The sequence below is a fragment of the Delphinapterus leucas genome, chromosome 10 (genome assembly GCF_059928025.1).
Source record: "Delphinapterus leucas isolate spDelLeu-1000000601 "Yukka" chromosome 10, BTC_Dleu_Yukka2, whole genome shotgun sequence".
Classification (NCBI taxonomy): domain Eukaryota; kingdom Metazoa; phylum Chordata; class Mammalia; order Artiodactyla; family Monodontidae; genus Delphinapterus; species Delphinapterus leucas.
This window is the reverse complement of record NC_143138.1, coordinates 73821934-73843134: the sequence shown is the minus strand read 5'-3', so window position 1 is coordinate 73843134 and position 21201 is coordinate 73821934. Positions and strand designations below refer to the sequence as shown.

The 21201-nt window shown below is 51.0% G+C and overlaps 2 protein-coding genes across 3 annotated transcripts in view; one reads left to right on the top strand and one right to left on the bottom strand.

Moving 5' to 3' along the window:
• The window catches only part of DNASE1L3 (deoxyribonuclease 1L3), a 25558-nt gene extending 19353 nt beyond the window's left edge, over positions 1–6205 (top strand). Inside the window, exons 7-8 of one of the 2 annotated variants that reach the window (XM_022572750.3) lie at positions 469–565; positions 878–6205. In XM_022572750.3, the coding sequence (XP_022428458.1) occupies positions 469–565; positions 878–994 (214 nt within the window). In that variant the 3' untranslated portion in view covers positions 995–6205. Of the gene's footprint in view, positions 1–468 lie in introns of both variants that reach the window. The other variant, XM_089918146.1, reaches the window with a different exon arrangement.
• On the bottom strand, positions 365–21201 carry LOC149748296 (uncharacterized). Its single transcript, XM_089918150.1, is given in 4 exon segments — positions 365–11815; positions 14322–14446; positions 14448–14645; positions 14647–21201. Coding segments are annotated over 4 exon segments (675 nt in total). The 5' UTR covers positions 14880–21201; the 3' UTR covers positions 365–11696.

The following is a 21201-nucleotide window of genomic DNA, read 5'->3' as shown; positions in this document are numbered from 1 at the left end:
CTCAGGTTTTGGGTTCTCAATGAGTGAAGAATCTAAAGAGAATTGGGGCTTGGAGTAGTGAATTAAAGAAGTAAAAAGGTTTGTTCACACAGTCTTCGTGGCCTGAATTCCCTTTCTCTGGGGATAAGGGTGCTGGTCCTTCCTTCTACCTCCAGATGCAGGGAGTGCATCTTTCATTCACAGGGGAGATTTATTTCCTGCTTTCAGGGAGACTGACAGGAGGGTCAGCGTCCCTACTGCATTAGCCGTTTAAATAACTTTAATTCAAAATAATCAATATGCCATTGTGGCATATTTTGGGGTGGCCCGCCCTGAGCTTCAACACAAGCTAAAACCAGGGCTGGACTTTTGAACTCCATGTGAAGTGCCAAGCGGTTCAGTCATTCTAGATGTCAAGCAGGAAGCCTGGTTTGATCTCAGAAATCAACAGGGTGGATTAACGTGACTATCTTCCCCCTTCTTCTCCAGGATCGTGCTTAGAGGACAAGAGATTGTCACCTCTGTTGTTCCTCAATCAAACAGCATCTTTGACTTCCAGAAAGCTTACGGGTTGACTGAAGAGAAGGTACAGCTGTCGTCTTGTTTTTCTGTGCCACCGTCCTGGGAGGATGGGTTGGTGTCACCCAGTGGTGGTTCAGGTCACCAATGGAGATCTGACATTGAGCCACTGGACCTTGAGTCTCAAAGTCTATGATTCCGTGACTTGAGGACCTGCCTCAATTTCTGACTGAACTGGTGCAGGGACAATGCTCCCAGTGCACGTCCTGTTGGGTGACTTGGGGCATTTCATCCTGGGCCTCCCTCAGCTTGAATTCGTTCATCACTAAAATGAAAGTGTCTCCTAATTCCCAAATTTATCTCTCCTTTCTCTTTACAGGCCCTGGATGTCAGCGACCACTTTCCAGTTGAATTTAAACTTCAGTCTTCAAGGGCCTTCACCAACAGCAAAGAATCTGTCTCTCCAAAGAAGAAAAAAAAGACCAGTCGCGCCTAGATACAAGGGTGCCATTTTATTCACCATTTCTTGCCTCTACATAAAGCAGCTCCAATAGGTATGAACTGTTCCCGGCACTCAGGAAACAAAACTGGCCCAACTGCGTTCATTTTTCAACTTGTATCTAATTCATCTTGAGCCAAACTGGGAAGAGTGTCTTCTATTCTCCCTCCAGAGCTCGAGCTCATACCTCCCCTGAATTACTCAAAAGGAAACTAGGGTCTTTTGCAGTCCAAAACGATGGCCTTCATGTCGGGAGCTAGAGCCCCATCAGCTGTCACTGCTCTACGTGCCGAGAGAGGCCGCAGGAAGAGGAACATCAGCTTTCCGTCTTCTTGAGGGCGTCCTGTTCCATGCGAAACGACCAGAAATGCCAAGAACACCAAGGCCCCAACTGTAGCCCATGATTTGGGCAATGAACTGCTTCAGGATATGGCCCTCCTGTCTAAGGTCAGGCCACAATCATATCTTGCAGGGATGAAGGGTGAAGGCCATTCCCACTGGTCTCCCTGCCTCCAAATAGTCCTCCAACTCAGCCAGCCCAGTAACCACCAGTGTCATCCTTTGAAATTCCAATCTGACCACAGCACCCCCTCTTTCCCACCCCCTGCTTTAAAAGCCCCTGAAGGAGCTCCCATCACCACCTGGAGAGAGCCCAGGGCATTTGGACACCCATGAAGGTCTCTATTACCTGGCCTATCATGTCAGCCTTACCTTCGTCCCACCTTGCACTTTTGTCCAGCAGGACTGCCCCTTCCCCGCATGCCCCAAGCTCTCCCTCCTTCTGGGCTCTGGCTCAGCCCAGCTCAGAGCCTGGGCAACTAACCCCGGCCACCCCAACATATGCCATACCCCTATTATAACATTCACCACACTGCATGTCACCAAGGCCACTATTTGGGCTCTTTGGGGGACCTGGTGGGACAAAGGCCCAGTGGGCTGGGAGGGACTGGAGGATTTTGTTATCTTTCTGCAACTAAAGACTGGCAGAGGAGTCCGGCAGCGAGGCACCATTTTACCTATATCCACGGTGACCATTTTTTTGGTTTGTTTTGCTTTGTTTTCCCTTATATTGTTTCTCTGTCCAAGTAGGACATGAACAGGGCTAAATCTGCAAGCAGTACCAAGGAATAAGCAAAGAGAAGGAACGCTGTGCCTTGGCCCCCCTGGTGTCCTGTCTCAGAAGCAGCCCCTCCTACCAGCTTACGCATTCCACCAGAGAGTCTGCATAAATAAGCACCGTGTGTAACTTTGAGAAATACAGAGTATAGCATTCTATACACGTGGTCCCTCTCTGCTGATTTTCCTAAATATATCCAGGACGATGTGACTTTCGATATAAGAAAACGAGACGGTAAGCCTGATTTTTTTTCTATAAATTTATTTATTTGTTTGTTTGTTTTTTGGCTGTGTTGGGTCTTCGTTGCTGTGCGCGGGCTTTCTCTAGTTGTGGCGAGCGGGGCTACTCTTCATTGCGGTATGCGGGCTTCTCATTGTGGGGGTTTCTCTTGTGGACCATGGGCTCTAGGCACGTGGGCTCAGTAGTTGTGGCTCACGGGCTCTAGAGCACAGGCTCAGTAGTTGTGGCGCACGGGCTTAGTTGCTCCACGGCATGTGGGATCTTCCTGGACCAGGGCTCGAACCCATGTCCCCTGCATTGGCAGGAGGATTCTTAACCACTGTGCCACCAGGGAAGCCCAGAGGCTGTATTTTTATTAACAGGACTTGCTTCATTGAAGGGTAGGCCAGGCAAGCCTTTGGGTACATATGGCTCTCACTTAATTATTTAGAATGAATTTCTGCCATACAAGGAATCAGGCGAAGTTTCCATTTCTTTCTTTCTTTTCTTGGTCATGCCAGGTGGCTTGCAGGATCTTAGTTCTCCGACCAGAGATTGAACCTGGGCCCTGGGCAGTGTAAGTTTGAAGTCCTAACCACTGAACCGCCAGGGAATTCCCTTTTTTTTTCTTTAATAAATTTATTTATTTATTTTTGGCTGTGCTGGGTCTTTGTTGCTGCACGCAGGCTTTCTCTAGCTGCAGAGAGCAGGGGCTACTCTTCGTTGTGGTGCGCGGGCTTCACATTGCGGGGGCTTCTCTTGCTGCGGAGCATGGGCTCTAGGTGCACGGGTTTCCGTAGTTGTGGCGCACGGGCTTAGCTGCTTCGTGGCATGTGGGATCTTCCCGGACCAGGGCTCGAACCCGTGTCCCCTGCATTGGCAGGCGGATTCTTAACCACTGTGTCACCAGGGAGGTCTTCCATTTCTTTATCATTCAACACAGCAAGTATTTTGGCAAGTCTTGAGAAATGGAGATGCCTCTATTTCCAGTCTTTGCTATTTTCTCGTCTTCATCAACATTCCTTTCCTGCCTCAAACAAACATGCCCCCCAGTGCCCTTCATCCTGTCCCTGTGAATCAGTGGCGCGGGTGGGAAGGAGAGAAGGGAGCTTCTCCAGGTCAGCGACCCTGGCTCCCATCTCTCCCTCGGACTGAAGGAGGCAAGTATAAAGGGCAGTTGCCAAACCGGGAGAGGAAAGAGTGACAAACTGGGGGCCACATCCCTCTTCCCTCCCAGAAGGAGAAAAAGCACCCAGCCCAGGGATGTGTGGGTGAGAGAGGGTCACACCTGTGTCAGCCACCTAGGACCCCTATCGGGGCTTCCACCCAAATAGTCCTGAAGGCAGAGGCCACACTGAGGAGCCATTATTCCACGTCACTAACCCACAGGTCACATCTTGAAGGAGGAGTGGGTAACCGCGGTCCCACAGGATGCTGGTAGCAGTGTGTTCAAGCTTTAGGATTCAGGGAAACTACTGAAATTAAGTAAATCTAAAGGAATTTCAAGGAAACAAGGATGCGCACACATACACACTCGATCCTTCTGGGAAAATGGGTTGGGAAACAGTGAGGGCTCTGCATGCAACACTAGCTGAATGACTGCTTGGTTCCCCAGGCTTCATGGGGCCAAGGGCAAAGGGGGCGGCCCTAGTCCAAGCCACTGACTCTTGTTTGATGACATCACAGCCTCCTTACTGGTCCCACCACCTCCCACTACAATCTGCTCTCCTCCCACAAGCAGGGTGTGCTCCCTAAAATGCAAATCTCATCCTATCTCTCCCCTGCCTTAAACCCTCAATGGCTCCCCATTTCTCTCCGGATAAAGACCCAAGTCCTCATCATGGTCCACAAAGCTCTGTGGTTCTTGGCTTTCACTTACCTTTCCAGCTCCATTTTCAACCATGTACATTCTGTAGCCACATCACTTTGTTCCTCTGTTCTTCAGGCTCTCCCCAGCCTCTGGGCCTCTTCACGTGCTGTTTCCCTCCTCCTGCATCACTCTTCTGCCCCTTTAGTTAGCAAACTTCTCATTCCTCGAAACTCAACTTAAAACTCACTAAATCAGAGAGGCCTCCCCTGATCAGCTCTCCCCAGTCTACTCTGGGACCCTCATTTACATCTTCCCACAGTGCCCTGTGTGTCCCCTTCCTAACCCTCATCACATGTGTAATCACCTGTCCAATGTCTGTTTCCCATCCCCAACCTACTACCTCTATGAGAGCAGAGCTATGTCTTCTTAGTCACTGCTCAATAAATTTTTGTCAGGTTAATTAAACTCAGGGGGCACAACTGTGCCATCTTGGAGTAAAAAGCAATAGCCTTTACACAGTTATCCTTTAAAAAAATTATTTTGAGTAAAAGATAGTAAACATTGGGTAGTAGAATTGTTGTAATTTTTCTTTTAGAAATCCTTCCGGATGGAAATACCTAATTTGCAAAGTCAGGGAATGATTTTTGCTGGTTCAAACTGGGGATTTAAAAAAATAACAGTACCCTCTAGTGTACTGTAGTTTCTCAAAGAACACCTGAAGCATATAAACTAGAATGGCAGGAATTCCCAGGTGGTCCAATGGTTAGGACTCTGTGCTTCCACTACCACGGCCCTGCGGCCGAACTAAGAACACGCAAGCCTGCGTGGCGTGGCCAAAAAAGTAATAAAATAAAATAGGGGGACTTCCCTGGTGGTGCAGTGGTTAAGAATCCGCCTGCTAATGCAGGGGACACGGGTTCGAGCCCTAGTCCAGGGAGATCCCACATCCCATGGAGCAACAAAGCCCGTGCGCCACAACTACTGAGCCTGTGCTCTAGAGTCCCCGAGCCTCAACTACTGAACCCGCGTGCCACAACCACTGAAGCCCGTGCACCTAGAGCCCGTGGTCAGCAACAAGAAGCCACTGCAATGAGAAGCCTGCGCACCACAACCAAGAGTAGCCCCCGCTCGCCGCAACTAGAGAAAGCCTGCGCGCAGAAATGAAGACCCAATGCAGTCAAAAAACAAACAAAAAACTAAACTTAAAACAGGAAGGGCTTCCCTGGTGGTGCAGTGGTTAAGAATCCGCCTGCCAGTGCAGGGGACATGGGTTTGAGCCGTGGTCCGGGAAGATCCCACGTGCCGTGGAGCAACTAAGCCCGTGCACCACAACTACTGAGCCTGCATGCCACAAATACTGAGCCTGCACTCTAGAGCCCACGTGCCACAACTACTGAAGCCTGTGCACCTAGAGCCCGATCTCCGCAACAAGAGGAGCCACCGCAATGAGAAGCCCACACACCACAACAGAGTAGCCCCCGCTTGCCACGACTAGAGAAAGCCCGCACAAAGCAACACGCAGCAAAAAATAAACAAACAAACAAATGAATAAAAAATAAAACAGGATGGCACCAGAGACACAAGAACTAAAACCTTAAAATCCAGCTAAAGGTAAACCTCACTGTGGCTCCTTGAACTTGCCCTCCACCCTCCTACCTCAGGTATTTGCAGTGCGGTGCCTTCTGCCTAAACTGCCCTCCCCTCTTTGCCCCTCTAACCTGTGAACACATTGTCCCTCTCTTTGTGGGTCTAGGGCTAACACAGCCTCCAAAACTCCATGCAAACGTTCCTTCTCTAAGATGAACGCTCCGGTTTCTCTCGCCTACACGCACACGCACGCATGCCCGCCCCTTACCCGAGGGTCAGCCCACCTGGCGTATAGTCCCCAGCTGTCCCAGGTTTCCACTGATTGTTAACAAGCCCGTGTTCCTACCTCCTATGAGTTCCCTGACGGCAGGAGAAAATGTGTTAATTTGCAAAAAGTCCTTCTGCTGACCGTCTCTTCTCTAGGAAACTCTTTTACTTTCCCCATCAAATACCCTGGAAGTTTTATTTTATTTTTCCAACTTACTTATTTTCAGATTCCTGCTTGAGTTACTTTAATAGTTTCATAGAGGTTAAGCTGAAGATGACTTTAAAGATGGTAGTAATAATAACAATGACAGCAGCTGCCATTTGCTAAAGCTTGCTCTGGGCCAGGCTGTGTTTTAAGAAGGAATGGTATACACTATCTACTAAATACCAACAATAGCACTAAAAAGGTGGGCTCTGTTGTCATCTCCATTTTAGAAATGAGGGAACTCAGGCCCAGAGAAGTTAAACAACTTGCCCATGGTCACACAGCTTGTGAGTAGTGGAGGTGGCACCTCGCTCCATGAGGCAGAGTAGGCGCAGGGCCTAGGGCCACAACACTTTTAGGGGCCACGGAAATGTTTTAATTTCTTTCAGGATAAGAAGGAAAAAAAATAAAAATTTAGGTTGAAGACAAAGTTTTAGTATACAATATTAACATAACTGTCTTTATACCAGTGTTGTTGTAAAATATAATTTTTACTATTTTTTTATGGAAGAAGGGATTCGTGAAGGCAAAAGTGCACTAGGACCCACAAAAGTCATAATGTGGCCCTGGTGGAGTCAGAAGTCAAATCAAGTCAGTATGCCCCCAAAGTTAATGTTTTCACTAGTCTAGTGTAACCCCATATTACAGGTGAGGAAATTGAGATCCAAGGCCACACAACAAATGCATGGCAGAGCCAAGCCGAAAATGCAGGTTTCCAGTGGTCCAACCATGGTACCCTGTGGTCCAACACCACCACCTAGTGGTCTTGCCGGGAACTTCGCTTTAGTCAAAGGATGAACCTAGAGAGAGGGCACAGGTCCAGATATCCCAAGGAAGCAGCTACCCGCCTGCCCTTGGACTCCATACTTAGCAGTGGGGAAGCCAGGCCAGGGCACCAACTCCACATGCTCTCTTTAGGTTGTCATCAGAATTCACACATCCCCCCTACACACACACACACACACACACACAAAGGCACCCCTCTCCCAGGGCAACAGAGCTATCCCTCCGAGTTAGGTTGTAACTAGGTTGTAAAACACCTAGATTGGCCCTGTGCAATAGGAATAGCATGTGAGCCAATTTGTAATTTGAAATTTTCTAGTAGCCACATTAAAAAAGCTAAACGAGGGAATCTCCTGGCAGTCCAGTGGTTAGGACTTGACGGTTTCACTGCCGTGGCCCACGTTCAGCAAGCCGTGCGGCACGGCCAAAAAAATAATTAATTAATTAAAAAGCAACAAGTAAAACTAATTTTAATAATGTATTTTATTTAACATAGGGCGTCAGCACACTACAGGCAATGGGTCAAATCTAGCCCACCACCTGTGGGGTTTTTTTTGTTTTTTTTTTTTGCGGTACACGGGCCTCTCACCGCTGTGACCTCTCACGCCGCGGAGCACAGGCTCCGGATGCGCAGGCCCAGCGGCCATGGCTCACAGGCCCAGCCGCTCCGCGGCACGTGGCATCCTCCTGGACCGGGGCACGAACCCGTGTCCCCTAGCATCGGCAGGCGGACTCTCAACCACTGCGCCACCAGGGAAGCCCCCACCACCTGTTTTTTTAAATGAAGTTTTATTGGAACATATCCACACCCATTTGTTTATGTACCAGCCACGGCTACTTTTACACTGCAACAGCAGAGTTGAGTATTTGCTTATTTGAGACTGGATGGCCCACAAAGCTGAAAATACCCACTACCTAGTCCTTTACAGAGAAAGTTTGTCGATTCTTGATTTAACCCAATATATCCAAGTTTGGTCATTTCAACATGTGATTCAATATAAAAATTATTAATGAGCTATTTTACATTTTTTATTATACTAAATTTCTGAAACCCGGTGTGTCTTTTATACTTACAGCACATCTCTATTTGCATGAGACACATTTCAAATGCTCAGTGGATACATGTAGCTCATGACTATGGAACTGGACAGTGTGGGTTTAGAATAAGGCCCTGCATGTGGCAAATATCATAGAGGTGCTCACTAAATACGTAAATAAATAAATTCTGCAGAAGTATTAAGCCCTAACAACCTGGAACATCCATTGCTTGTTATGAATCAACCCTTTTCCCATGCTTCTAGAATGGTGCTAGCAATGTGCTATCATCCTTGGGAGAACTGAAAACATCATCACCCAAATCATGTTCCAAAAGACTTAATTTATTTGCAAAATCCCAGCTGTGAAAAGCTGCCCTGGTAGCAGCCTGTCCTCTTCTAAGCAGCTTTGCAGCCTTGCTGCTGATAGAGATAATCATAATAACAACTAATATAATTCACATATATAGAGCCAGCCATTTGCTAGGCATTTTCTGAGCATCGTTTCATTTAATGACAGAAATAATGGTGATTCCCTCAGGAGGCCTACCCTGACACCCCATGCTGGCTTAGGCGTCCCCTCTGCGCTCCAAAGGTGCCCGTCTTCCCCCATCACAGCCCTTCTCACTCTGTGCCATGAGCTCCAAGAAGATTTGCCCCCTCTGCCCCAGGGACCCAGCCTAGACCTGGCCCCTGGGAGCTATCAGATCAAGGTTTGTTGCATTCAGTCAAATGACCCCAAAGAACCCAGTGGGCTATCTGGTTGATTACATTCGGCAGGTATTTGTCAAGCACCTGCCTCTAGGGTGCAAGGCTGCAGTGCAAGTCCCCCAGGATCACATGCACACCAGCCTTGTTCACGCTCTCTGCCCCTTGCTCTTTCCCACTCAAGAACTTTCCCAAAGTTGATAAGGGAAACACAGGCAACTTAGTTCAATTTGCTGTTTTAAAACTACTAGCTCCTTTGTGGAGTTTCAGGCTAAGGGGAAAACTTGGAGAGACCTGGAAAGTTCCTCTGGGGGTGGTCCTCACAGAGCTGTTGGTTTGCCTCGTTCTTTCTTTGGCCAGACTGAGGGGCTGCTCTTTGAACGAGTGGAGTAGGAGGGTACCACAGTGCCCTGATTAAGCAGGGTGGGCCCGTGAGCATTTTGGTTTCACAAAGGGCTGTGCGCAGGGCTGAGACAGGCTGGGACCTGGGGCCCTTTGCTGCAGTGCTGCAGTGCTTGCACCTGGACACAACCTCTCCTCCAGCAACAAAGTACAAAGAAACTGAATGCGACTAAAATAGCTGCGTGCATGCACAGTTGGGGCAAATTCTGGGCCCAAAAGATACAAAAGACCAAAAACCCCAACTCCCACTTTTGAAGAGCCTGGAGCAAATGTAGGGTGTCAGGAGCAAAAGCAGGGTACTGCACATGCCCCCTGCACACAATAGCACCTAAGGGGTGGGCCAACCACCTAAGCCACCCCTCCCGCTCGACCCCCCAGACACACCCCTACCCTCACCCCATATAAGGAACAAGCTCGCCCCTGCCTCAGGGAGTGAGCCAGCAGGCAAGGAACATGTTGTTTGCTCTCACTCCCCCGCTGCAGCAGGTGCCCCAATAAAGCCTTGCCTGAATTTCTTGTCTGGACTCTGATCAACTTCTATCGATTAAGGGGGCCAAGAACCCTGGTTGGTAACAGGGTGAATCCTTGGGTTCCCTCCATGCCAGAGGCCTTGTAAGCAATGAGATGCTGTGTGCACCAATGCTGGGTAGGATGCCAGCCACAAACATTTGACATGTCTGGGATTCTGGGAGGGAATCCAAGGAAAGAGGAAGGTCCTTCAAGATGGCCCCAGTAACCAAGGTTTAGCTATCAGAAGGGAGGGGTTATGAGCTGAACTGTGTCCCCTCAAAAAAAATACGCTGACGTTCTAACCACCAGTACCTCAGAATGTGACCTTATTTGGAAATAGGGTTATAGTAGATGTAATTAGCTAAAATGAGGACATACTGGAGTAGGGTAAGCCCCTAATCCGATATGACTGGTGTCCTTATAAGAAGATGGCCACATAGGCTTCCCTGGTGGCACAGTGGTTAAGAATCCACCTGCCAATGCAGGGGACACGGGTTCAAGCCCTGGTCCGGGAAGATCCCACATGCCGCAGATGAACTAAGCCTGTGCGCCACAACTACTGAGCCTGTGCTCTAGAGCCCGCGAGCCACAACTACTGAGCCCACACACCATAACTACTAAAGCCCACGCACCTAGATCCCGTGCTACACAACAAGAGAAGCCACCACAATAAGAAGCCTACGCACCACAACAAAGAGCAGCCCCCGCTCGCCACAACTAGAGAAAGCCCGCGCGCAGCAATGAAGACCCAACGCAGCCAAAAATAAATAAATAAAATAAATAAATTAAAAAAAAAAAAAAAAGATGGCCACATGAAGACAGAGACACAGGGGCCATGTGATGACCAAGACAGAGACTGAGTTAGGCAGCTGCAAGCCAGGGAATGCCAAGGATTGCCAGCAAACTTCCAGGAGCCAGGAAGAGGCCAGGAAGGGTTTCCCTGCAGGTTTCAGAGGCAGCATGATTTTTAGGCTTCTAATTTTCAGACCTGTGAGACAAATTTTTGTTATTTTAAGTCACCCAGTTTGTGGTCCTTTGTTATGGGAGTCCTAGCAAACTCATACAGGAAGGGACTTGTGAGTTTAGGGTGGTGGCCAAGCTCAAATCCACCCCTAGAGCAGCCGCAGGGCACATCGGGCTCTGTGGCAGAGATGGGCTAGATGTTTGGGGACCCTTTCCCTTCTTCTTCCTGGCCACCTGGTCACATAGCACTCCCAGCCTTCTCACATCTAGAAGTCATGTGATTTGTTCTCACCAATAGGATGTGTCAGCTCCAGGCCAAGGTGGTCAAGGGTGGGCATGTTCTCTCCAGGCCCTCTGTCTCTCCTCCCTCATCCCGCAGCTGGGTGTAGAGGACTCAGGGAAGGACTCTGAGGCCCTAGGAGATGGCACAGCCACCAGATGGGAGAAGCCTGCGTCCCCAGATCAGCATGTGGCAGGTGGCCTGCTGAACACCAGATTGCACTGTGCTGTAAAAAATACATTTATTTTTTTTAGTACGTTTGAGCAACTGGGATTTAGGGGCTGTTTGTTATAGCAGTGAGGCAACCCTGACCTGTGCAGGTTCTTGGAGGTGTGAGAAGCAGAAAGTAAACTTGGAAACGACTTCCTCCCTAAACTCTGGGATACCCTGGGATTGAGCAATTCTGCTATGGGTCCCTTCAACAGGATGTAGAGAGTAAGGACAGGGAGATATTCCCCTCCTCTCCCCTTAGTACCTTAAGAACTTAGAGATGCCCCTCCCCTGCCCCAGGTCTGCTGCTGGAGCACTTGGAGGTTCCATTGCTTCCCCCAGGAGAGTGACCTGTGCTGGTGATGGTGATGGCAGGGGCGAGGAGCTCTGCAAGGAGCTGAGGTCCCTGAGGGCAGACAAGAGGCAGCAGGCGGGCCCCCCTGAATCCCAGACATGTGCCCACCTTAGAGAAGGACTCGTGCCTCTCCCCGCTTGGCAGAGCTGAACAGAACGCGGGGAGGGTGGGGCTGGCAATGTCTCTGCTCTTCAGGGTCCAGACAGACCACAGGAAAAGGAAGGAGCAGCTTCTGAACCCCCAGCAAATTCACATCCGCTGGTCTGTTCGCCGTGGGACATGGAAGATGCTACTTTTGATGTAAAAGCTCTTTGTGATGGGCTGGAACCTGGCATAAGCTGGAGCCCTGGTGTCCTTCATGGATTCCCCTGCAACACAACAAGGGCCCGGTGCTGGGGCCACCACTCCTCCTGCCAGCCCACCTCTAGCCCAACACAACACAATGCCACAGCTGCTCCAGCTGCTAGAACAGTGAAATCCTTCTGCGCAGTTAGCAACAGCGCTGCCCCTTGTGCCCCTTGACTCCTACCCTAGGCCCTCCATTCCTTCTTAGGATCCAGTAACTAAAGGGTATGCCTGGCAAAGCATGGGCATCTTGAGACACTGCTTTGGCTCCATGGCCAGGACCTGCCCTGATTGGTGGCACGCAAGTTATGCTAATTGTTAACTATTTCGATCCCATCCCAACCCCAACCTCACTTACCCCTCATCACATTTCTCCCCTTGTCTAGTGATTCCCCAGCCATCCCAATGCTCCATGGTAAACACCTCCAGGGTCCTGCCCAAGGCTGAACTAGCTTCCCAAATGCCCATTGGCTGCAAATCCTCCCTGTTGAATTAATAATAATAATGATAGTACCAGTTACCATTTCTTGAGCATTTACTATGTGCCAGGCACCAGACTGGTGTTTTCTATGTGTAAAAGGCACTTGGGGCTGACCTAGCTGGGGCCCAGAAAATGCCTTCAACCCCTCTTCTGTGGATATTTGCACCCACTGGGAAGACACAGCTCCTGTCTGTATCTGTTTGGGGAGGGGAGAAGTGGTCAGCGGAAGGTTTGTCATCTGTTCCCCAACTGGCTTCTGAACCAGTTGGGTTAGGGGCATGAGGCCAGATGCTTATAGAATATTCCAGAGATTCTGGGAGCAACTGTGGGTTTAAACAGAACACTATGGGGAAAAACTGAACTTTGCCCTGAACCCAGCACTGCCCTTGTACCCAGGATGCAGCCAGAATCAGCTCCCCTGACTCCAATGCTTGGGTTGCTGGATAAAACATAGGATGCCCAATTACATTTGAATTTCAGATAAACAATGAGTAATTTTTTCAGTATACATATGTCCCATGCCACCTTTGGTACATACTTACACTAAAAGATTACTGTTTATCTGAAATGCAAATGCAACTGGGCATTCTGTATTTTAATTTGCTCCATCTGGCGACCCTATGCCTGTCAGTGGTTTCACAGGCAGTAGGTATGGACCTGTGGGCCGAGCAGGAGAGGAGGAACAGGGAAGCCCCACGTGATGCCTAAACTGAGTCTTGCGCTGTGGACACAGAGAGTCAGGCCCTTCTCAGAAGAATCCGATGGGGGAGATTCGACCTGGGACCCTGCTCAACGTCCCACCCCAGCAGGCCTTCCCTGACTACCCTGTCTACCATAGCAGCCCCTCAGCCTCTATCGCTTTCTCCTGATTTACCTCTTCTTATAGCCTTGATACTCAAGTGTGGTCCACGGACCAGCAGCATCAGCATCGTCAGGGAGCTTGTTAGAAATGCAGAATCTCACCCCATCCCTGACATCACTGAAGGATCAGAACCTACATTTTAACGCGATCCCCAGGTAATTCCTGTGATGGTAAAGACTGAAAAGTGCAGCTCTGTAGCACGGACCACAGCCTGACACTACTTCATATATCTGTCATCGGCTCTCTGTGAGGGCCCATGTCTGTCTTGCTCTCTGCTATACACCCCAGGACAAAAAGAGGAGCACATATTAGGTGCTCAATAAACATTTGTTAATGAATGAATGAATGATGAATGAATGAATGAGTGAATGAACAAATTAACGAACCAGAATTCAAACCCAGCCTGGTAATTTCAACCTGAGTCGCTCTGTGCCTGTTGGTTCACTAACTCATTTGGGGGTAGAGCCGGGATTCAGTGGCTCCAGATCTCCCTCTACTGGCTGTTCTGAACGACAGGATTATATGCTGAATGAATGAATGTGTGTCCTACCCACCTCATGCAGCTTTCTGAGGATAACTCCTGCTCTGGGTGTTTTCCCGCCTGATTTCACCAAAACCCTGTGACAAAGGAAGGGAGGTACTCATTTGTTCCCAGTTTTCAGGTGTGGAAACTGAGGCCCAGAGAAGTTAAGTTTCTTGCTTGAGCTCACACAACATGAAAGTGGCGGAGCCAGGATTTGAACTCACAACCTCTTGATTCCAATTCAAGGCCTCATTCCCTAGTCCATACTCATTTATCCCACAGTGACTGAGTGCCAGCCCCAACCTGGGAGCTGGGAGGGCGTTAATAAAATTAACTAAGAAGCCCTGGAAGCCCAAGGCCTCACCAGGCCAGATGGATCCTCAAGGAGTGGTGATAGTGCTGTGCAGACTCAAAAATTGCAGGAGCACAAAGGTGGGCTCAACTAATCTCCTGGAGGACTCTTGGGAGACTTCCCAGAGGAGGTGACATCTGAAAAGTTAGCCAGCAGAAGATGGGGCAGGAGGAACATTCTAGGTGGAAAGACCAGAAAGTGCAAAGGCCTGGAGTCCTGCTCAGAGAATAGTGAGCCAGAGGAATATGATGAGGGACGAGGCTGGGCCTGCCTGCAAAGGCCTGGAATGGCAAGAGGGTGGTGGCCCTTACCCACATGCCAGCTGTACTCCCAGGATGGAAACTTCTCCTCCGGCTTCTGCCAATGCCGATCCCGGAGGTAGGAGGCCTGGCCTTGGCCGTCGAGGGAGATGCCTTGGAAGAGCAGCTGCAGGGTGCGGGGGGACCTGCTTCATGCCTAAGCCCCCTGGTTTGGTCTGGCCTGCTAGCCCCCGAGTTGCTCTTCGGGCCTGCCTGACTCTGTCTCCCTTGGGCGGAGGGCCCTGGACACCTACTCCCCTGGACAGCTGATCCTGGAGCCCCCTGGTCTCTGGCCATCCAACAGGTAGCTGGTGGCCTGGGATGGCCCCACTCCCAGACTGACCTGAAGGGGGCCTTTTGGAGCCGCTTCCTGGGCAAGGGTCCCTCCTTCAGGTGCTTGTGGCCATAGCTGATGTTCCAGGCGACCTGGGCGGCAGTCTCCTTCCGGATGTGCTCCTGCCAGCAGGCTTGCTTCTGGGAGGTGAATAGATCCCTCATGGCAGTGAGGGCAGGGGGGCGGGGGAGGGAGGAAACATTCTGCCGCCTATGTTTGCACTGCTGGTGCCTCATCTCCAAGGATACGTGCAGCCAATGAGGGCTGGGTTGCCAAGGCCCTGCCGGAGAGGAGAGGCTGGGCTGCTCAGGGCACTGCGAGCCACACACAGGCAGTGGTTGGGACAGACCAGACTGAAAAAAGGAGCAAAGGCCACACCTACCCAGGGTGCCTGGGAGGGGGCCCTGTTCTGCCCCAGAGGAACCCAGGGCCCAGGCCTTTCCTCCTCATACCCAGAGGATCCCAGGTGGCGCACGGGGTTCCACTGCCTCTATTCCATTCAGCAAACCCCAGTGTACACCTACTGCATGCCAGGCACCCAAGGGGGTCTAAAGAGAGGTCGTCTCCACTCCAGGAAGCTCTGGTTACATGGCTGCCGGGCCAACTCCTCACACACAGCTCTGCCACTTGACAGCGGTATGGCCTCCCCTGTACAGCGAGACGATGGCGGGAACTACCCTTAGCGTTCAGAGAATGACGTTAGAACAGTGTTTAACAACTTGAGACAAACGGCACCTGGCACGGGGAGCCCTCTGTAAATGCCAGCTGATAATGAACAAGCACCTGCTGGGTGCCAGCTGCTAGGCTGCACTCCGTGTGCCTTAAGCCACCTGCCTGATCACTGGGGCTCTCAGAGCCTCCTTTTCAGGTGGGGAAATGGAGGCCTGGAGAAATGATGTGCCCCAGGGCACACTACTGGTGTGCCCACTGTGTACCAGGCCCTGAGCTGCGGCTTCACCGAGTGACTTCACTCAACGACTAATAGGCTCTTTTTAAAAACATTTATTTATTTATTTATCTATCTATTTATTTGGCTGTGCCAGGTCTTAGTTGCGCCATGTGGGATCTAGTTCCCTGACCAGGGATTGAACCCCGGACCCACTGGACCACCAGGGAAGTCCCACTAATAGGCTCTCTTACGTCACTTTTCCAGGTGAGAAAAGTGATGCTCAGCAACATTAAATGGTCGCACTGGGATTGATTCCAAAGCCCACATCTCTGTTACAGACTCTCCCACGGAATGTGACAAGCATCGTGAGAGGGGTGCAGGCAGGGCGGGGCAGAGGAGGACCCATCAGTCACCTCAACAGCACCATGAAGTCAGCCTTCTGGATCCTCACACCCTCTGCCTTCTTGACCAGGACCCTCTGGGTGAGTACCAGTGAGAAAGAGGTTACCCACAATGCCCTGGGGCCACTTGCCTTTCCACTCTGCTGGGTATGCTCTTGTTTATTCATTCAACAAACATTCACTTGCTCTTGACCCTGTGCCAGACACACAGCCAGGTACTAAAGGGAGATGAGAAGGGACAGAGCCCACAGGCTTCCTGCCCTCAAGGTTTCTCAGTACAGGAGAGACAGATGCCTAACCAGGTGGATAGAGGGGCAGGCAGGGAATTTGGGGGATGGTCTGGGAAGTCTTCCTGGAGGAGGTGTCCTTTGATTAAGAACTGAACCATAAACACTGGTTCATGGCAACTCTCTTGCTGCAAGGTAGGTTGGGTAAGGACGGAGGGAGGAAAGTCAAGAGTTAGGGGGCTGGGGGTGGCAAGACCCTGGGGTGAAACGGTAGTGGGGTCTGGTGCCAGAACTCAAGAAAGCCTCCCTGGCCCAGACCGCCCCCACCCACAGACTGGTAAGCCCAGGTGTTCAGAGCACAAAGAGGGCAGAGGTGGGTGTCCCCCTCCTTGGGGCTTCGGAGACCCTGTGCCTTCCCCACCACCCAGGCTGCCCACGGTGCTTCAGTTTAAGGATCCAAGGCGGCCCCTGGTGGTCACTGCAGTGACAACAGCCCAGGCGGCTATCCTCCTGCCCAGTGGACAGGCTACCCCCGAAGGGAGGGGAGTGGGAGGGTGCAGAGAGGCAACCCCTGAAATGTTGCCTTCCAGTTGGCACAAGGACAGCCAACCGCCCACAAGGAGAGCCGCCTTCAGATTCTGTTCCCTTGTCTGCGGGCGCCCACCCTGTGCCAGGCCCTTGTGAGCAGCTTCAGGACCCCAGGTTTTAATTCAGGTTTCCCAGGTTTTAACACAACTTGATCATCGCTGCCCTCTCTGAGCCCTGGCAAACTCCCCTGTAAAAATTTGGGGATAATCTTAAGAGTCAGTGCCTCATTGTTACTTAGGACATTTGTCTTACTGTAGGTTTAAAAACTCATTTAAAAGCCACCAACAACCCCTGGGAAGGTGTGGAGGCAGCCCCCAGGTCTGTCTCTGGCCTAGGCCTGCGCTAGGGGAAAAGAGGTCACTGCAGCTCAGAAACAAGGGGAGGCCAGGAGTCGAGGAGGGGCACAGGTGCCTCCCAGCTTTCTGGCCACGCTCCCGGGCCACCAAGGACCCACTCTATCCATTTCCACCGATGATGCCCAACCCTAATCCCCAGCCTGGGGCTCTGTCCAAGACAAGGGCCTTTCCTAGGACTCAGTACTTGTGTCTTTAAAGTAGCCCCTCCTGGAATTAAGCTCTCAGAGCACTTTACACAAGTAATAGTAATTCTGTGAGCCCTTACCGTGTACTGGATACAGTGATATTCTTTCTGTGCGTTTTGTTGGTTAATCCTAAGAGCACTGTATGGGGCAGGTCCCATTACCCTGTTTCACTGAAGAAAAAATGGAGGCACTGTTTTCTGTGAGGGTAAACGATCAGCCGGAGGTCACAGCAGGACCAGGATTTGAACCCGCTGGCCTGTGCTAAAAACCACCACGCTAAACGGCTTCCCTACAAACTACGCTTCCTTTTGTGAGGTATCCCTTCCACTCTGACTTGGGGAGCTGAGTCTCCCCAAAACTCAGGCATCCCCTCCCCCAGCAGCTCTGGGTGAAGGAAGGTTTGCCCAAGTCAGTTGGGAGATGGATGTGTTGTGGGATCTTTCTAGAGGTTAATCTTAGAATGGCTTTTCCCATTATCTTCCCATTTTATGGATAAAGCCACTGAGGCACAGAGACGATAACTGCGTGAGTTGTCAGCTGAGACTGGAATCCAGACTTGCACCTGCAGCATCTGACCTGCTGCTTTCTGAGCGTTTCGCACACATTAGGTTCTTTTGCTGCTACTAGTGGGGCCTGAAGCAGGCATTTCCGGGGCTCGGTGCCTCTGCCAGGACTTGCCTCTCCTCTGAGATCATCCCACCAGCGTTCAGCATCAGCTTTGCCTTAAGAATGTCCACACTGACAGGGAGGGGTGTCCTGGTGGCTAGGGAAGGCGGTGGTCACGGCAGAGGGAGCAAAGTGGGCAATAAAAGGCCTGCGGGATTCTTTCATCTTTGAGCTTTGTCCTGGGGAGATAAGCAGGGCCGTTGGATGCGAGCCACAAATCAGGCTCGTAAACTCCCCATCTCCTGCCAGTCTGCTTTAGCGGAGAACTCTAGCGGAAGAAGGAAGGGGTGTGGGGTAGGCCACCCTAAATTCCTTGCACATGAGCCGGTCCCCTGTGGGCTCAGGGGCCCAGACAAAAGCCTTATCACAAAGCAAAAAGGATCCCTTTGTTTAGAAAGATTCCTCCCACCATGTTTTTGGGCAGCATCCTGAGACCAAAGCCAGAGAGAAAAAAATCAGATTCAGGCTTGCCTTGAGCGATGTGACATTTTCACTCCCTCTTGGAGTTATGAGTTGCTATTGTGAGGAAAAGAAAAAAATTAGCTAAACAAGCTGTTTCTGGGAGAGTTTTCATTAGTTGAAATACTCTGATTACAAAGCCCCTTCCCCCCACAAGTTAATGGAGACTTGGAAAGATTTCATTCCTTTGGCTGAGCACTAAGGCCAAAGGGCACTTAAATTAACGATCTTGCTCCCCATTTTAAAATACAAACTGGACTCCCCTGGTGGCACAGTGGTTAAGAATTCACCTGCCAACACAGGGAACGAGGGTTCAAGCCCTGGTCCGGGAAGATCCCACATGCCACAGAGCAACTAAGCCCGTGCGCCACAACTACTAAGCCTGTGCTCTAGAGCCCACGAGCCACAACTACTGAAGCCCACATGCCTAGAGCCTGTCCTCCGCAACAAGAGAAGCCACCGCAATGAGAAGCCCGTGCACTGCAACAAAGAGTAGTAGCCCCCACTCGCCGCAACTAGAGGAAGCCCGCGCAGAGCAACGAAGATCCAATGCAGCCAAAAATAATCTAAGAAAAAACAAACTTGGGGGGTTGACAAGGATTGAGCACTCATTTTGCCACTAACCTTTACTCTGCTAACTTTTTAAAATTAATTAATTAATTAATTTTGGGCTGTGTTGGGTCTTCGTTTCTGTGCGAGGGCTTTCTCTAGTTGCAGCAAGCGGGGGGCCACTCTTCATCGCGGTACGCGGGCCTATCACTGTCGTGGCCTCTTTTGTTGCGGAGCACAGGCTCCAGACGCGCAGGCTCAGTAGTTGTGGCTCACGGGCCTAGTTGCTCCGCGGCATGTGGGATCTTCCCAGACCAGGGCTCGAACCCGCGTCCCCTGCATCGGCAGGCGGACTCTCAACCACTGCGCCACCAGGGAAGCTGATACTCTGCTAACTTTTAAGGCTGTGCAATTTTCAAGGCAAATTAAATCCCTATGTGCCCAACTCATTTTGCACCAAACTCATCAAAATGTGGCTTTCAAGGCCCCTTTGAAGTCTTAAGACTAGACACATGGTCAAGGGCCCACGCGTTTACAAACGCACTGGAAACAAAGGGAAACGTTAATAAACTGTTTCCTTCTTGGCAGCACTGCTGATGAGTGCTTCACGGGGTTGCAGAGGGAAACTGGATGAGGAAGAGGAGGGCGTCTGGGCTTGGAAGGGGCCAGGCCTCCTCTGGCTTGGGGATCTCTGCAGGGCAGGTGGCAGCTGCTGTCTGCCTAATCTCCACCAGCCACCAAAAGAGCGATCGTCCAGCCAACCCTTGGTAGGAAAGGGGCAAAGTCAGCCAGTGAAAGTCAGAAAGGGCCTGGCACCGCTGGTCCAGGGTCAAGTTTCAGTTTTCAATGTGTCTGCACAAACAACAGCCGGTTCCCACAGCAGGAAGTCCAGGTGCAGATAACGGTTGCCCTGTGGTTCTAGCCACTGACCAGTAGAGAGACGCACAAATTTCACTCTGAGACGTCTTTGACGTACCCGTCGGGGGAAAACCAGGTGCAGCCCCAGGTGCTAACAAGCGGCCCGTGGAGGAGGCACATCACCTGGCGGGGTTTAATCATAGAGAGCAGCGGCCAACACTCTCACAGCTCCCAGTGGGATTTCATCTGACCCTCACAACCACCCCAAGGGGGGCACAATCTGAGAGGTGAAGCAAACTCCTCAAGGCCACACAGCCAGTGAGCACCCGAGCCAGGACTTAAGCCCTAGACTACCTGATGCCAAAGTCCAGCTGTTAACTTACAAATGCGGTCTCCCCAGAAACCACCTGGCTTCAAGCTGGGCCCCTGTTTTCTTCTTTGGGCAAACTCAGCCGACTGTTGCCTCTCCAGACCCACTGGGCAGAGCCTGCATTCTCCAAAGCCCACGGGCCTCCTGCGGTCCAGGACCAGACATTCACGGTGCAGGCCAACAGATAAGGGTGCTCCCTTCAGAAGGATGGGCAGGAGGAACCTCCTTTTCTCCAACCCTCCTCCCACCTCTCAGAGGGACACAAATTGCCATCCTTGATCAACAGCCAGGTGTCAGGAAGAAACACACAGAAAGATCTAGAGTCTTCCTTCCCTGCCCTTCCGTCCACCGCTCAGCCCCAATACAAGGCTGGGGGTCCAGAACAGACTTCCCATCATCATGGCAACTGTCAGAGGCTTGCCTGGGGGGGCGGCTCCTGGGTCCCCTTCCTTTTGTACTCCTGCTCCCACGGTGGGATAAGCAGGGAGGCAGAGCTTCCACTCTGGGGACAAAAAGGCAGGGGGCCCAGGGTCTGCCCCAAGTGAGCTTTGGGACTGCAAACATGTCAACGCAGCACCTGAGTTAGTGTCGTCACCATAAAATCATGTCACAGCACTGCCGTAGGGCAAGAGGAGGCAAGGGGTAAGTGTGTCCTAAGCACACAGCAAGGAGAAGCTTCCCGAACAGAAAGGAGGAACAGAGGCAGAGAGGATGGAGGGAAGGCGGCACCACCAATTCCAAACCCTGCTGTCCAAGGGCGATGGGATGACAGGTGATACTGCTTCCCTATTTCAAGGGTTTCCCAGGTCATCAGGAAAAAGACTCTCTCTCTTACCTTTTTTTTTTTTTTAAAACCATAGCCTTCCCCTCAGTGGGTTTCATATCTGGGACTCTTAACCAGGGCAAACCCTAGCAAACCTCTCCGGGAGGCTGTGTTGGTGCCAGGACCCCTCACCCTGATAAATTCACACTGAGGCCTGCGGAGAAACAGAACGTCCCCCCGCAAAAAA